The sequence below is a fragment of the Pholis gunnellus genome, assembly GCF_910591455.1.
Source record: "Pholis gunnellus genome assembly, chromosome: 16".
NCBI classification, from domain to species: Eukaryota; Metazoa; Chordata; class Actinopteri; order Perciformes; family Pholidae; genus Pholis; species Pholis gunnellus.
The window spans coordinates 10,291,750-10,308,313 of record NC_136543.1 but is presented as its reverse complement, the minus strand read 5'-3'; the positions used below and the strand labels follow the sequence as shown (position 1 = coordinate 10,308,313).

The following is a 16,564-nucleotide window of genomic DNA, read 5'->3' as shown; positions in this document are numbered from 1 at the left end:
CCTAAAAAGAAAAAAAAGAAGTGAAAGACAAAGACATGGGAAGTTACTTTATCTTTCATTGTTTCATAATTGCTGGCAGATTTGCTGGTTCCATATTGACGGAAAGTTCAACAAAAATGACTTCATCATTGTGCGTCCTTAAGTGGCCTCAAAAACACCCCAACAAAGACGAGATACTTTATACATAAATACACATTCACCATACTCACAAGAAGACCAAACCACAAACCAACGTTTGACCCGAGAGATGTTTCACCTCTTTCCACCACTTTTCTTTTCTCACCTGTCTGTTCTCCACCACCATTACTTCACTGATGAGTGCAAAGACCTTGGGGAGAGCGGCGTGAAGAGGCTGGCCGTGCACTTTCTGCCTCGATCTATTGCATTTTATCAGAGCGAACACACAGCAGAGCACGTACCCACACCTTGTTTGTCTGGCGGCTTATATTAATACGCCAGTGCCCGTAAAGATAACGGGGGCATTTCCTATTACGAGCCTGCTTGGGAAAAAGGGAAGAGGGAGGTACGCTTTAATTGAGCGCGGGACAGCCTGTCATTGTGTGTGTGTGTGTGTGTGTGTGTGTGTGTGTGTTCTCTGCTCAAGATCAATGCCAGTGGCAAGGATGCAAGGACAAAGGAAGTAGAATGAAAGTAAGAAAGAGAGAAGCTGGCAAGAGAGTGCACGGGGGAAAAGGGTGGAGGAGAGACGAGGGATAAATAAAGAAAGAGGAATGGAAAGGAGACAGATAGAAGGGGGAAGAAGTGAGACATGTTGACAGGCGGTTAGAGAGGAGGAGGATAGGAATGGAAGGAGAGACGACGAGCAGGGCGGAGGGAAATAAGGAGACAATATGGGATGAACCACGGAATAGGGGCCAAAGAGACAGTGAAGGAGGGGAAATGGCCTGACAGAGACGGATCGAGAGAGAGAGAGACGGTGTGAGCCGGCCCGGGGTCGTCGGTGATGGATGGAAGTCAACGGATGGCCGTCACATCCTTCATCTGCACGGAGACAGAGCAAACTACCACACAGTAGAGCACAACACCCCCCCCCACACACACACACACACACACCATCACCTGATACGTGTTCGTGCTAGTGGCTGGCCCGGGGCCACTACGTCCATTTTATACTGAACGGCATTTACATAAATATGAAAAACACACACACTTCACTGCATGCATGTAAGACAAATACAAATGCTAACTACACACACACACGCACACAGACGTCAGAAGGCCAACCAACAATCCTCTCTTTGTCTTTTCATCGCGTCCCCAATGACCCTCATTCAGCTCCAGTTATAAACTGTCCATGAACAGATATTCTATTTCTCTCCAAAAACACATGATGTGTGACACCCGATCCCACGAACACATGACGACCTCATTACCATCGACAGAACACCGCCTTGTCTCACATTACAGAAAACAAAAGAAATGTACGAGCAGAAATGATTCGCCTGTTTTCACCAAAGATTGTTGTCGCAGTGGCAAAAAGGCGCCCGGCGAGGCCTTTATGTGTGTGTGTGTGTGTGTGTGTGTGTGTGTGTGCACCCTCCCTGCAGTGCTTTAGCCAGCAGAGTGTGAGATGAGGATCCTCCCCTTGGGTGACATTATAGCATCCCTGCAGTGTGTGCGCGTGCGCGTGCGTGTGCGTGTGCGTGTGTGTGTGTGTGTGTGTGTGTGTGTGTGTGTGTGTGTAGGTCTGCTGCATCAGCAGCACTTTACACCAAAGAAGAAGGGACTGTCTGTACACACACTCTGTTCACTCCCCCATGTGTACTGTCCCTCGCCTCGCCTCACCCCACCACACGCTGCAGTTAACAGCTCGCTCATACATGACACACACACACACACGCGCGCTCGGCACATTTCAGCCACCGGAAGGTGTTACAAGTGGTCACTTTGGCATCACTCCATTTGACCTGATGAACAAGAGGCAACCGTGACCGCCCATGATAAGAGGTGACTAGGCACATGAATAGAGACGTGTGGGCAACGTGAAATGGTTTTCCTGTGAAATACGCCCGTTTCTGAATCCATACGGTCAAACTGAAGCTACGGCCTGAAGCCGGTTAAGGTTTCTTTACTTTGTTACCTTTGGACAGACTACAGGCTCCATGTTTCCTCCTGTTTTCCAGTCTTTATGCTAAGCTAAGCTAACCCGCCCCTTGGCTGTAGCTTCATATTTAGTGTGGGATCAATCTTCTCATCGAAAACTATTCATGAAAGCATGAAAGTTCATTCTTGACCTTGAGAAGGAGCGGTTTGACGGAACAAATCCCAACTGGAGAGTTACTGCCTCGCTTTATATGTCGAGATCCATCTTCGTGACAACCGAACAAAGTCTGAAGAGAGCTTTAATCTCGTCCTGCATCAGAAGACAGAGAATAGCAGAACGCAAGTCGTTTCAGATCCCTCGACCCGGTCCTCTCTCTCTGCTGACATCTGTGGGCGAATACATAACAACTCGTGTTACCCACAATCCTGCGAAGAGGGACTCGGATTTCCCATCAGATCTTCCCCGAGGCAATCTCAGTTAATCGCATCCGCAGTGTTTTACTTGCCTCGAACACGCCACAGTCTCCCTCAACCCCTCTCCCTCCCTCTCCCTCTCTCTCTCTCACACAGCAGCACAGAGGTGAGGTTTGTTTCTGTGCTCGAGCAGAGAGAGAGAGTCTGTACACAACGCAAACTGCGGAATAGTCCAACACAAGCAGAAACACCCTTTTATCGTCGGTCGGCGAGGCCTCCGAAACTACGTTCCGTCTCAGGAAACACCCGGCGTAGTCATGCTCGTAGACGGCGGCGTTGTGTGTCGTGCACCTTCCGAACATTCGGACACTGAAACGGCATTTTTCAGACCGACGAATCCTGGAAACGACACACAACACACTCTCACAGGATCAGGCAGGATCTTTTGTTTTTTTAAACTGTAAGTCAAGACGAACAAGTCTGGAGTTTAACGACGTGTGACGTATCGCTTGGCATTCCTCAGTTCGGTATGCGACACGAGTTCAGCTGTTTCTTGTCTCAAAAGGTGTTGCCTCTCCTTATTAAACACACACAAGGTGGAAACAAATGTTTGATAGAACATCTCCCAATATTGGATCCCGTGTGTTTATTAACCTCGGAGCGATGAAGCTGTATATCTCTACTCCAAAGTCCCCAAATAGATTACGAATCTTCTCTCGAGGAGGGATGGATCCTGGTTCAAAGATCTGATCCATCAATAAGTAACTCGTGTAATATTTAAACATTTTAACTAAGCGGAACATTAGATAGTTCCCCTGCTTTGAATAAGCTGCCGAGAGCGTTTCCTGATCTAACTGTGTGAGTATTTGTCCTCTAATTTGCACTTCTGAAGCCGAACGCAGCAGATCCGTAAACTCTTTGTCGAGTGCACCTCGCGAAGATTGTGTACTTGTGAAGAAGAGACACTCTGGGTGCTGTAATAACTACCTCAAATGGGATTCTTTTTTTAAAACAGCATAACAAGTGCCCTTTACGCTGCGCAGAACAAACGAAAAATCAATCCTGCGGCGGTCGAAGAGACCGAGAGGAGCACCAGCGACAACCCGGCTGATGCACTGGAGATCAATATTCCCCCTTTTTTTTATTATTAGCACCGCTGTCTCCTGTTTTATTCTCTTCATCTGTCAAACCCTTCATCTAATAACTTTTGACTGAACCCTCTAATCTTTACAAGCAGAGGAGACAAGACATGTTTAGCAAGCGCCCCTAATTTGGCTGTAAGTGAAAGAAGACAGTCTCAAATGACAGACTTCATATAGCAAAAAACAAAACAAACGCAGATTAAAGAGAGCGGGATGAATGGAATCTAAAAGATGCCACATCACACTAATGATCAAAACCTGAAGTCTAACCGAAATATTCACCGCAGACTGGCTGAGCCTGGAGTTAAAAGAGCTTTGATTATACAATACTGGCTTTCATGCCGGGCTGGGAATGGACACCTAAACCCCATAAAGCTGCATTTATCTAATAATATTTGCAAAGTTCATATCAGCAGCTGACACGTATCAGCCCACGGAGGCATCCCTCAACCACAGCCTGGTGACTGCTGCACGGCCTCCGTGAGCTCGAGAAGCGTTTCCTCTTTTCTTAGACCAAACTTTAGGCTGAGTCATGTGAAAACAAAGCAGAGCCTAACGTCGTCCATGACGGGGGGGGGGGGGGGGGGGGGGGGTTTACAAATTGAATATGTAACATGCAAAAGTGGTATTTAGTTGTTTGGAGCACAAGCGGACACCATAAAAACATAGAAATTCACTTCTGTGAAGGCCTCGTCCCGGCGAGCGCAGCAGGAACTCCATCTGGAAGGGGAAATAATCACATTGGGCTCCTCTGTTTTTGCTCTTTTGCTCAATGGAAGAAACAAAATGCTTTCCATTTTCATAACAGAATCCTGCTTGACATTTAACAACCGTTCTTTGGTAGTCACATCAGCACACACACACACACACACACTTCCTCCAGACTGGGCCTAACTCCCCCGAGGTGTGTGTGTGTGTGTGTGTGTCTCAGATGGACAGCGGGCGTCCAGCAGGGCGTGCAGCTCCACTGTTTGCTCACCGATGGCGGCGATGTGGTTCTCGCTTGTCGAAGCCTAAGTGAGTGTGAAATGTGTGTAGTCTGCCTAACGACATCTTTGACAGCCCTGTGATGAAACCGTACTTCCACAGCAGCCAAGACGGAGCGGGACTATCCTCAGGACCGTCCACAGCGGCATCACCGTGTTCTCCATCAGTCCAGACACATCAGGACCAGTTAATGAGGGCAAAAACAAAATGTACAGCCAGCTGTTCAGCTCTGGTCATGCAAATGACTTTCTACGAAGTCGTTTCACCACACGGTGCTGTGACTCAAAGCCTACATGAAGGATTGAACAGGCCTGCTGAGGTTAAAGAAAATGATTTGAATAGTTTTACTCAAATGCGTCTTAAAAGCAACTGAAATACGCTTAAAAGGGATAGTTTGATACTTCTGTACGTTCAGGTAGGAATGCGCTGATCCAATTCTTTCAGCGGCAACGATACTGATACCTATACCTGGGCTTTGGGTATTAAAAGAATAAATCATGCACCGGGTACTATAGGGCGCCTCCCTATAGTAACGTCTCTGAGGCTGTTTGGGGAAACGTTTGGACAGCTTGAGTGTGATCCTTTCAGTTAAGGGCTGTGTGAACAAAAAGGATTTTACTCTCCTTGGACTTGAACTGGTGCATTTTTGCTCCTCACTCATCTCCCTTCTTAAGTGCAACAGCTGCACATACCCAGCCTCGGCTCCATCCAAATACCGGCATTGGCAGCGTGCTATGAATACGCTGAAGTTAAAACCGTCACAAAGCATTCGCCAAGCTGCTGTCCTCTTATATTTGCCGCCACGCAGTCGACTGCTTAAGAGAGTAACAGAGATTTAGTCATACACAGACGTCCAGCTGTGTGTCTTTGACATGCGTGCGTGTTGTAAGCTGCAAAAAGGCTGCCGGCAATACAAGAAACGTCTTTTTTTTTTGTAGCATCATTCGGTTCATTTTGCTTCCATGCTGGACTTAAACCCATGTGAGGGGTATTTCAAGAACTCCACACTCACTTTAGGCCCGGGTACAGATTTAGGATTCAAAAACTCGACTGCTTGCCAGTTTTCTGGCAGAGCGGTGGTTATTTTTTTCACCATGCTCCTATGGAGACGTCGGGGAAATACCGAGTTCATTAGTGTTTAGCGCGAAACACAAGGAAGTGAAGCGAAAGGCAGAGGGAAGCTAAAAACAAAGTGCAAATTGTGTTTGCTGAAGCGAATGTCAACTTCTGTGACAGCCGGTCTGCTGCAGGCTGGATGGCCTGCAACAACTGAACAAATCAGCACAGGCTGCAGTGTGTGTGTGTGTGTGTGTGTGTGGGGGGGGGGGTCTATTGGCGGTATTTGGCTCTGTGTGTGTGTGTGTGTGTGTGTGTGTGTGTGTGTGTGTGTGTAGGTGTGTGTGTGTGTGTGTGTGTGTGTGTGTGGGAGAGCGTTGTGGGTAAAAGAGAGAACCCGAAGGAGAACTGACAGAGTGTGAAAAAGGGTGTTTATTTATTCGGCAGGTCAGCAGAGAGGAAATTCTGATTTACAGTTATAGAGAAGAATGTTTGTAGACTATAGTGCGTGTGTGTGTGTGTGTGTGTGTCTCTGCCTCACCAAACATCACATATGCACATGTACAGTATGTTTATTCATGAATGCTCTAAAAAGGAAGGAGAGGCCATGTACTTGTCAGTGTCAGTGAGGACGAGGCATGTCTGAGGTTACCCAGAGGGCTTAGCAGCATCTACACACATGACCATCCACACACTATATGGTGCTCTGTGTGTGTGTGTGTGTGTGTGTGTGTGTGTGCGTGTGCAACTTAAACCAGTAAATCTGTCAACACTGGGGAAGTTGACAGGCGTCTCAAAAACAAGCACAGGCGTATCTCGCTCGTCGTGAGAATTGGAACAGTTTCCCCACAAATGTTGGTGAGCCTTGAAAATAACACCTGAAGAAGAAAGCCAAACCATAACCGACTTCATGAATGCAGACCACGTTCTTATAATACATATATTGATATGGACACGATGTACAAGGAGGCACACAGGAGAACCTCACTATAGTCCTAGTATAAGTCCATTCATTTCATAGGAATATAAAGGTTTGTGGTTAGATAGCACCAGTATACAGTCATATTTTACAAACAATACATTCCTAAAACATAAAAACCTAACGCAGCAGGAGATTGACAAATAGACAGGAGGCTACACACTACAAGCCTATTTTAAACAAGACCAAATGGAAAAACGCTGAGGAGAGACAGCTGCTCCCAAAACATTCAAGTGTCACCCGCAGCATCAGCATCCGCGCGCTGTTTAACATGAACAGGAGACACACACACACACACACACACACACACAACAATGTTTTGGTTTTTGAAGGCAACAAGTCTCTGTTCCTGCTCGACCGCTATACTCACGTTCGGCTTCACTGCGAGCACCGAGCGTGCCGCAGTCACAACTACAGAGTACTCTCTGTCGGTGAAGTTTCCCGATGCATCCCTCCACACACACACACATATATATATATATACACACACATTGCAGCAGTGATGTGAAACACAAGCAACCACAATAACTTTTACGCAGGAGGTGTGGAGACATGAAACGAGCGCTTACCAGAGAAAAAGAGGGCTATCCAAAAAAAATAAAAAAATCTGCGTTCAGCGGCTGGTTGATCAGAAAGTGGTTGGATTTGTTTAGTGCGCGTGTATCCTTCGTCTAAAGCTTCCGGTGCAACATTAAAGAGATTGATGGTGTCTGAAGAAGATGTACACAGAGAGACAACGACGCAACTCGTTCTTCAGCCTGCGCACATTTCTGGACGTGAGAGACACACGGGGCTGTTCATTTCAGTCTGCCCCGCTCTGCGAGCTCCGCCAGGCAGCAGGACGCTGGTGGTGGGAGGAGGAGGAGGAGGAGTGCTCGAGAGAGAGAGAGAGAGAGAGAGAGAGAGAGCTGCTGCGGCGCGAGGCTTTGTGGGAAATGTAGTTCCCGGGTACTGAAGCTTAAAGGGCTCCAATACTGGCTACTGGTAGATGTGCTGCTAAACTGTTTTTGAATTAAATCTCATTATAAACAAAATATAATGATGATAAATGCATTATGTTGAATTTACATAGCCTATAAAATACTAATAAAGAAATATCAAATGCAGAAGGTTGAATAGACCAATATATAATGCATAAAAAAGCCTCTTGAGGCTGATTAGATTTGTGATTTGGGGCTACAGTATATAAATAAAATGGACTTGACTATGTTCTTACAAACTTCTTAATTGTTCATGTTTTGTATAGGCTAACCACCAAAAGATCATATATAACTTCCTCAAAATTCAATGACAAATCTTTGCTAATGCTCACAACTTTCCCCCCGCGTCTGCACATATTGCCTTGAGAATTTTTTTTTGTTTTACGATTTATGAAAGCTTAGTTATATTTCATAGTAGAAAGAATCATTAAAAGAGCTAGAATTATAGTCGGTGATGCTGTGAATTTGTGTTCGTCACACTGCTGGGGTCACCCTATGACATCTGGGAGCTCCTTATAGGGACACAGAACTTGAATAGTGACTGTTGTAATGAATACAATACTACCAAAGTGCTACTTCCTTGTTCATTATTAATCTCGAGGGTGAACTACCTTTTCACCAACAATGCACTGGTATTTCCCCCCACAAAAAAACCTGGGTGTTCTCACACACATTGTCACAATATTTCCCAATTCATTCTCTCAGAAGCAGCTCATGTGTGTGAATAAAAGATGTGAACTCTTAAACTAACGGTGCTGTGACATATAGAAACAAGTTACCCAACATCGAAACAACAATAGTACACCAAGAAGTAGAGGCAACAATAACAGAGCAGCATTAATAGTTGAAAAAAGAACAAAAAGCAGAACATCCTAAACACCAGTGCCTCCTTATAGGATCATTTTACAATGAAAACGACATTTCATGAGTTATTATTGTGCTCAAGCAGAGGACTTGATAAATGAAATCCTGCACCAACACAATACCTCCTTTCTTTTAGGTCAAACATCCTCTTGAGCATTCATTGTTTCTGAGCGCTCTCTCCCCCACTTTCTTATTGCCGGACTTACAGTACAACTACTTAATAAGTGTCTGTGTGTGTGTGTGTGTGTGTATGGGTGTGGGGAGTGTATAGGAAATGCTTCTGCCTCTCAGTAGCCGTATGTCTAAATTTAGAGCCCAGTGCCTCCACTGACCAACTGTCACAGGCTGCGTCGGACTGTCGGCCGCTCAGGAAAGAGACTTGAGGCGTGTTGAAGTTAGTATGAATTGCAGAAGCTCGGGTGGGCTGATCTGAGAATAACACATTTGTTCTACATACGCCCTGAAAACAGGGTGGTTATAAATACACAGCGGCTGTACTGAACAGAGGCAAAGGAAGTGCAAATGCAATGCAAATGTTTTTATAGAAAACGTGCAGCTGAGGTGATATGCAGTTTTTTTTTCTCCAAATTTCTGAAAGAATAAGTCCAAAAAATATTTGAGCACTGACAATTATCAGTTGTTATATATATTTACAGATTTTTTGTTTTTTTTATGCTAACAAAATGTGGGCAAGAGATGAACACACACTACGCTCTAATGCGATTTGGCAACCGTCCCTTGCAAAAAAACAAGAGTTGTTGTTTTGATGTCATGCAGCAAACTGCCCCATTAGACACACACACGCACGCACGTACACACACACACACACACACACACACACACACACACACACACACACACACACACACTTACTTATTTCACAGAAGCAATTTATGCCATGATTAAATTTAACTTGAGTGCTAACTCAATCAAAATTTAAATGCATTTCCATTTCTGACATGTTTTTATATACCCTGACAGGTTTTTGACCTTTTTTTCATCTGCTGAGTGCAGGGAAGACCAGTTCCCATCCTCCATGTCTATTTGATTAGGAGATGTGTCTGTTTGATTGTCGATTTGGAGAGCAGCACCTCCTTTATTGACTTAGTGCAGTCAGAGACCCCCCTGTCCTCTCCTAACATAATTCTGCACTGTGACATCCGTTGTCAGTTGATTACAGGATGGTGCCACAGTCGGTTTCCCTGAGAGTTTGCAAATGAGCTTTGTCATGTTGTTGTGAACAAGATGGTGCTGCATCTTACATACTGTTAATCTTTATAAAGGCTGTTAATATTACTTCTAGTGGTGTTATTTAACCGTTAATGTGGGCTTGAATAAACACCTGTCATCATATGAGAGAGCAGGAATAGGGTTGTACGTCATTGATAGTGGTCTGAAGCTCAGCAACCAACACACCGGGTCTCAGCATGTTGGATATACATTTACACATGAGGTGTGCAGCATTGCCAACCATAAATGTCATGCCTCATACATATTAATGCTCCAACTCTCAAAGAGCAAATACAAGATGCAAATCAAACGTTGTCCCGTTTTTTTTGAAGAACTGTAATGAAGAACTATAAAGGTTGAAATATAAATCACTGAAAAACCAAGTAGCAGAGAATAAAAAACCTGATGAACAGGCATAATATATAAAATGTATATCATCACACAATCCGACATTTATTAGGCCTCCATGGTTCAAATACAATCAACTGTTTCCCTCCCAGTCTACTGCGTCACACTGTACAGTTATTTATCATCTGGCGCCCTCTAGTGGCCCACGTGAGAAGCGCCGCTCTCTGCCGAGGTTAGAGTTCACGGCAGAAAACATGGCGGCTCCCAGCAAAGCGACCGTGGTTCTGAAGGCTGTGAAGAAAATAGCGGTCCAGTTTTGTCCGTTTGAGTCTAACGTCCGGTCCACGCGGTAAGAAGTGTGTGTGAAAGTCTCGCTGTGTATGTGTGTGTGTGGGGGGGGGGATTCGTTTTTGTGTCAATGGACTGTGTAAAAAACGGAGTATTTTTAACAATGAGGTGACCGTCTGCGACATTGTATCCAAACTAGTTAGCTAGTTCAGTCTTTAGGTTGTTTATTTACGTTGGCTAATGTAGTCTAACTTCTCATATATTTGGGGCTGGAGTTACATGTTTTATAAGAAGTGGTGATGTTTTGTTTTTAGTTTTTTAAATCCCTTTTCACAGCAGCCCCCATGTCATGTAGTTTCAACACTGGTGTAATTGAGTAATTATAGTTAAACATGGTTATTTTAAGTGTGTCACAGCCATTCCAGTGAGCCAGCACACACAGGGCCATGATTAGTTAATTAGTTACACCTGTGTTTGCTCTGCAGCGACACGTCAAACTGTCCGGCCCGTTAGGATGCGTGTGTTAACCCTTGAGCTGTGCTATGTAGGAATTAATAGAGATAACGAAACTTCATCAACCAGTAGGAGGAATAAACCTGTAACCTCTCCCACCCGTAGGGTGCAACAAAGTGTAAAGGACGAGCACAGTCCTCACATGAGGTCTAATCAAGCAAAATAAGACCTGGGTTGGTGAATAATGTTGAACATGATTGTGTAGGGGGGAGAATAAGGTAGTGGAGTAAATGCAGCAATACCAAATGTTAAAATACTTCCAGTGCACAGTAGCAACAACTGGAAATATTCATGCAGTAATGTAATCGGTCTGTAACACGCTCCTCTTGCCCCACAGGGAGTTTCTGGCCATGGTGGGCTCAGAGAAGGCCAGGTCTACCAACATGAACTGTGAGGTGATATCGGTGGTGAGGCACGACCAGTCTGCGCCCGTAGTGGACATCACTTACTGTAAGTATCACCGGAGCACATTCAAATATGTGGGAGAATGTATCTCAGCGTGGGACTTTATGAAGCAGTGTGATTGTGGCCGGAGTTTTGCATTTGCAGTTCGGGTTAAACCGCTGAAGATATGTCGAGTCACAAACTGTTGTACAGACGGTTTTTTAAATTCATTTATACCCCCATGAAGCCAATTTATGTTGTTTGTGAGTTCTTATGTCTGAATTTCACCCATCATTTGTATGCAGTAAAGAAATTACAAACGGCCGAGTAATTATCAAAGACAGGATTTGAAATGTTGCATTTGTAAAACCTCAAGCAGACAATATTAAAGAAATGTTTTAACATTGACACACTTTTTGGCTGAGAGAGATAGATGGACTAAAGGCGTCATAATGCGTCTAAACACCTAAATTACATTTTGTCATATTAACATCCTCAGAATTGCTTCTTTTAATTTCTTTAAATCTAGAAAGACACTACAGAGACTATATCTATCATAAGAAAGTCATTTGAGCCAGCGCTTGAAGAAAACATTTGACCTGTTTTATGTTATAATTGCAGTAGTTCCAGATGGGCTCTGTCTTTAAAAACAGTCCTTTTAAGAGTGCTACTGGGTTGTTGCTTGTGTTGAAGTTTCCTGCTGACGGTGTTACTGCATGATTACTCACACACAAGGAGTCAAGCACTTTTCCAAAGTTGAGATGTCTGTCACAGTTCAGCAGAACATTGTACGGATGATGCCCGTTGTGAGTTACTCGACTTCTGCTCAGTTAGCCTTTGACCTTTCTGCTTGTTGTGCTCCTTATACAGAGATATGTGTCATTCTGAGTCGTCTCCTCGTGTCTTTGTCTTTTTCTGCTACAGTAGACGGAGACAAGCTGGTGATGAAGGGAGCGAAGCTGACCAGCAGCGAGATGCTGAATGCATTTCAGTCGCTGTGCACGGCCAAGGACCTGCAGGCCAAAATCGCAGCAAAGAAATAATGATCGCTGTGTCAAATATATGTGTGGAATGAATCTGTATGTAGCTGTGTATATTCTGGGATTTTTATTATTAAAGTATTTAATTTAAATGTGGATTGACCTCTCACTGAAGCTTTCCTGCAATGATTGTGCTGTGAAATAATGATGATACTGACTTTGCTGAAGGATCAAATCCTACCAGATGTTCATCGCTATCAACATGAACTTCACTGTCGAATTAAAAAAGTACGGCACCCTCTCGTTCAGGGGAAAGCGCGTCGACATTAGCCCCATCAGCTATGCTCATTTTCTTCATATTAAAGACATCAATTGAAATGCTCGAGCTGCTAAAAAAACATGCTGTGATCAGTACAGTCACGGTGTGACCTTGCATAATGTGGCATTTTCCTGATAAAAGAGATCCTTCCAGCATTTCAGAGAACATTATGCAAGCTCCAACCTTTGACACAGCAGGCTTAAATGTAATTTGGCACAGTTTTCGATGCAGCCCCACTGTCGCCCAGGCACAGATAACTGAAATCCTGTCCCCTCTGCTAGCAACTCTCTGACCCATTAGCATCTGTGACTTTATGGGGTTTTCGTCATGGATGGATTATTATTACTACAGTCATGGTTTTCACACTCGGAAATGTATTTTCACCAGTTCCTAATAGAGTTTACCGTTCATATAGATAAATAACTCTTAAAATGTTTTTATATAATGGCAAGTCAAATTAGTACCATCTCCTAATGTGTCACCCTCTGTAAAATGTTAAAATAATGTATTGATGCGTTATAGATCGGTTGTGAGGTTGTAAAATAATCCAAATAGCTTGTATACTAGTTATAAATGTAACTAATCATCATCAATTGATAATGAGGTTCTTCTAATTTCTGACAAACCAGTCTCTCTTTAATATTAATTTGCATTAATAAATAAGTGAATATTTAATCGCCAAGTCTACTGTTACAAATAATAAATTGTTAATAGAGTTAGCTCATGGTAGCCACCATGTACAAATATATCGTTGAACAACCAGGCCAACCAGCATGGTTATCAGCTTATACTTGATCTATAAAGCATTAGTAAGTTATTCATTTATTAATATTAAAGGTATTAGTAACCATTCATAATCCCAGAGGAATTTAAAATACATAATGGGCAACAGTCCACCACGACATCTCCCATGAGGCTTTAACAGTGTGCCACCTGCTTTAGACTCATGGGATGTGTTGTTTCTGCATGCTAACAGAATAACCGTTGGTAAAAATTACAATATAAGATATTAAAAATGCCCGTTTAATCTCAGAATATAAACAAAACACCCATGACGTTTCGGATTTTGTTGTTTATAAGAAAACACATTTAGTGACACACGCTCGTAGCAAGAGGAACGAGAGACGGAACTTCAACGCTCAATTATGTGACGTAGCAGTCTGTGATTGGTTCCCACCGCGTCCCTGGACGTTGGGCTGGCCCTTTAAAAACGGGTCTGTTCCCACAGTGAAAGAGTTGAACCCAGAGTCACTCCGCTGCTTGTTACCCGGGATATCACATCAGACACTGCAAACATGGTTGAGAAATTTGTTGGGACGTGGAAGATGGTTTCCAGCGAGAACTTTGATGACTACATGAAAGCAATTGGTAGGAGAGGGTGTGGGTGTAAAGCCACTATCAGACTGTCAGTTGTTGCTTATTTGTGAATTTAATTATGCTCACTTGACTATTGATTTCATGTCGGATTGCTATATATAATATTTGTTTTTTTTCCAACACCTTCACTGTGTTTATATTTTATGCATTTCGATGATCTTGCTGTGCAGGTGTGGGCTTTGCGACCCGGCAGGTGGGGAATCGGACCAAGCCCAATTTGATAGTGACCGTGGACGATGACGGGAAGGTCTGCCTGAAGTCTCAGAGCACCTTCAAAACTACTGAAATCAAGTTCAAGCTCAACGAGCCATTTGAGGAGACGACCGCAGACGATAGGAAGACGATGGTTAGTGCGGTGTGAGAGAGAGAGAGAGAGAGAGAGAGACCACCGCAGAGTGTGCGTGTGTCTGTGCTGGAGGTGTAACGGCGTGTGTCTGTTGTGTGCCCTGCAGACCGTGGTGACTCTGGAGAACGGCAAACTTGTGCAGAAACAGAGCTGGGACGGCAAAGAGACGAACATCGAGAGGGAGATCACGGATGGGAAGTTGATAGCGGTAAGGATGAACTTTTCTGGGAAATTAAACCGGCCAACTTGCTTAGCAACTCGCTTTTATAACTTTTAAATGTGTCCAATAAGTAATGTAAAAGTGCTTCATCACTCATAAGCACCACTTAAAAAAATTCACAGGCTCTTTTCATGTTTGATTTGTTCATTAGTGTTAATAAAAAGGCTTTCAATGTAAATTAAATATGTTCACAACCACTTATTCCCACCACTCCTCTGCCCACATTCCACTCGAGAGAATAAAAGCAAACATGTATCTTAGGGTAAAAATATTTGGCTTAAAATGTCATTCTACCACAAGAAATTCTAATGTAACAGTGGGAAGAGTAATGCAATTAAATACAATAATGACAAAATAAATCAAAGTATTCCCTTATGTGGACTAGGAAGATGGCAGTTAGTTTATATCACTAGATATTTAAAAAAGATATACTGTAACATTGACTTTGGAAACACAAATATTATAGAGTTCTTCCAGAAACTCAAAACGTATGCAAGAATTCAACTTCACCCTCTTTGCAACTGTGCCTCTTTTGATCTGCCCCTGATCTCTCTCTCTCTCTCTCTCTCTCTCTCTCTCTCTCTCTCTCTCTCTCTCTCTCTCTCTCTCTCTCTCTCTCTCTTCCCACAGAAATGCATTATGGGAGATGTGATCGCAGTGAGGACATACGTAAAGGAGTGATGGGGTCCCTTCGGCCCACTCAAAGGATGCATTGCCGGATGACAGGCTCAGTTCAATGAGCGCAAAAAAACAAACTAAAGTAAAGGCGTGTCCTGCTCTTTCTATTTTTTATCTTCACTGTGTTGCCAAAATTAAATTTCTGTGCCTCCGTTCTCCAACATGACACATTTGGTTTCATTTGGAATTGTTGTGGTGATTTGAATAAAAATTTATGAAAATGTATCAAAACCGTGTCTCTGAGTTCATTATTTTTTTTTGGATGGTGTAACGTCCAGATTCAATTATAACATTCTTCAAAGCATTCCAATCATCAGGGCATGCTGAGGAATGCTGCACAAAAAGTGCTCTAATGGGAACCTAATCTGACACGCCGATTTCCTGACTTTAATGCTTTATTCCCTTGCTTGGAGAATATTTCTGTAATTATTCCACATCCAATCACTTTTTCCAGTAACTTTGGCTCGTGCAGTCCTTTCATGCTTCCTTATTTTGGTCCGAGGACACGCAAAATGATCCAAACATATTCCCTATTCAAAGGTCAAGATGTAAAAGTCATCCTGATGATGTATGATGTGTGCTGGCAGGGACTCCTGGAGGAATGTGAACTCTTCTTCAGAAGTATTGAGCGCATCATGCGGAGAGGTCAGTGAGGAAATGTATCCCCTCTTCCCTTTTGGGAGGTCAAACATTTCCCGTACTGGCAGCTGTGCGTACATGGAGAAACTAAAAAGCATTATGGGTAATCCCCAGTATTTGGCCACTGGCTAAGTGTTTCAGTATGTTGGGCTGGGGAAGGTTGGGGGATTGTTTCCCACGACAGGAAAAGCGTGACGATAGCACTGATTGGACCTAATGGCCAAAACAGCTGAAACAGGTGGAATTGTGGGTCAACACTCTCGTTTCTTTCTGCAGGGACAATGGTACCGGCAGTAGTCAAGGAAGGCACACTGTGTTTGTACTTTGGGGAGCACCAAGTGGACGATGATGTCCCAGTGGACGGCTAGCAAAGGTCACCAGAGTAAAGTTGTAAAAGTGTTTTTAACGCCTCAAAGACATTTCCTTTCGACAGCGGAAGAGCCTTTTGGTAACGAACCTGAACCTCTGCCAAATAACACACAGCACAAGTCTGAAACGGTTAAAGGAAGTGCAAAATCACAGCTTATGATGTCGATCAATTGATGTGCATTATCCCTTCTTCAATGAAATAAACAGAGTTCTAACATTGTCATTATTATAGTATAGTGTGCTCACATTATGTATTGTCCTATACAAGGATGTGTTTTATGAAATTGGAACAAACAAACCGACACACAGAACATCTGGGTCCAGGGAGTGTTCGAGGAGTGTTGGTTGGTTTCTGGCTCTTCACATTATTTAGTGAAGCTGCTATCT

General features: G+C 43.6%; 3 protein-coding genes across 4 annotated transcripts in view; 2 read left to right on the top strand and 1 right to left on the bottom strand.

The window, feature by feature from the left end:
• pag1 (phosphoprotein membrane anchor with glycosphingolipid microdomains 1) overlaps nucleotides 1-7,308 on the bottom strand; it is a 38,944-nt gene extending 31,636 nt beyond the window's left edge. For both annotated transcript variants that reach the window (XM_079176625.1, XM_079176626.1), the window contains exon 1: nucleotides 7,212-7,308. The gene's annotated coding sequence lies outside the window, so the exon portion shown is untranslated. The remainder of the gene's footprint in view (nucleotides 1-7,211) is intronic.
• Nucleotides 7,309-10,306: 2,998 nt separating this feature from the next.
• Nucleotides 10,307-12,385, top strand: mrpl53 (mitochondrial ribosomal protein L53). The gene is made up of 3 exons (XM_079175560.1): nucleotides 10,307-10,413; nucleotides 11,203-11,315; nucleotides 12,174-12,385. The coding sequence occupies exons 1-3, from the start codon at nucleotides 10,319-10,321 to the stop codon at nucleotides 12,290-12,292; spliced, it is 327 nt and encodes a 108-aa protein (XP_079031686.1). The 5' UTR covers nucleotides 10,307-10,318; the 3' UTR covers nucleotides 12,293-12,385.
• A 1,404-nt stretch (nucleotides 12,386-13,789) lies between these two features.
• On the top strand, nucleotides 13,790-15,308 carry fabp4a (fatty acid binding protein 4a). Its single transcript, XM_079175830.1, has 4 exons — nucleotides 13,790-13,916; nucleotides 14,096-14,271; nucleotides 14,378-14,479; nucleotides 15,122-15,308. Exons 1-4 carry the CDS (start codon nucleotides 13,844-13,846, stop codon nucleotides 15,170-15,172), a joined length of 402 nt encoding a protein of 133 aa, XP_079031956.1. The 5' UTR covers nucleotides 13,790-13,843; the 3' UTR covers nucleotides 15,173-15,308.
• Nucleotides 15,309-16,564: the final 1,256 nt, after the last annotated feature.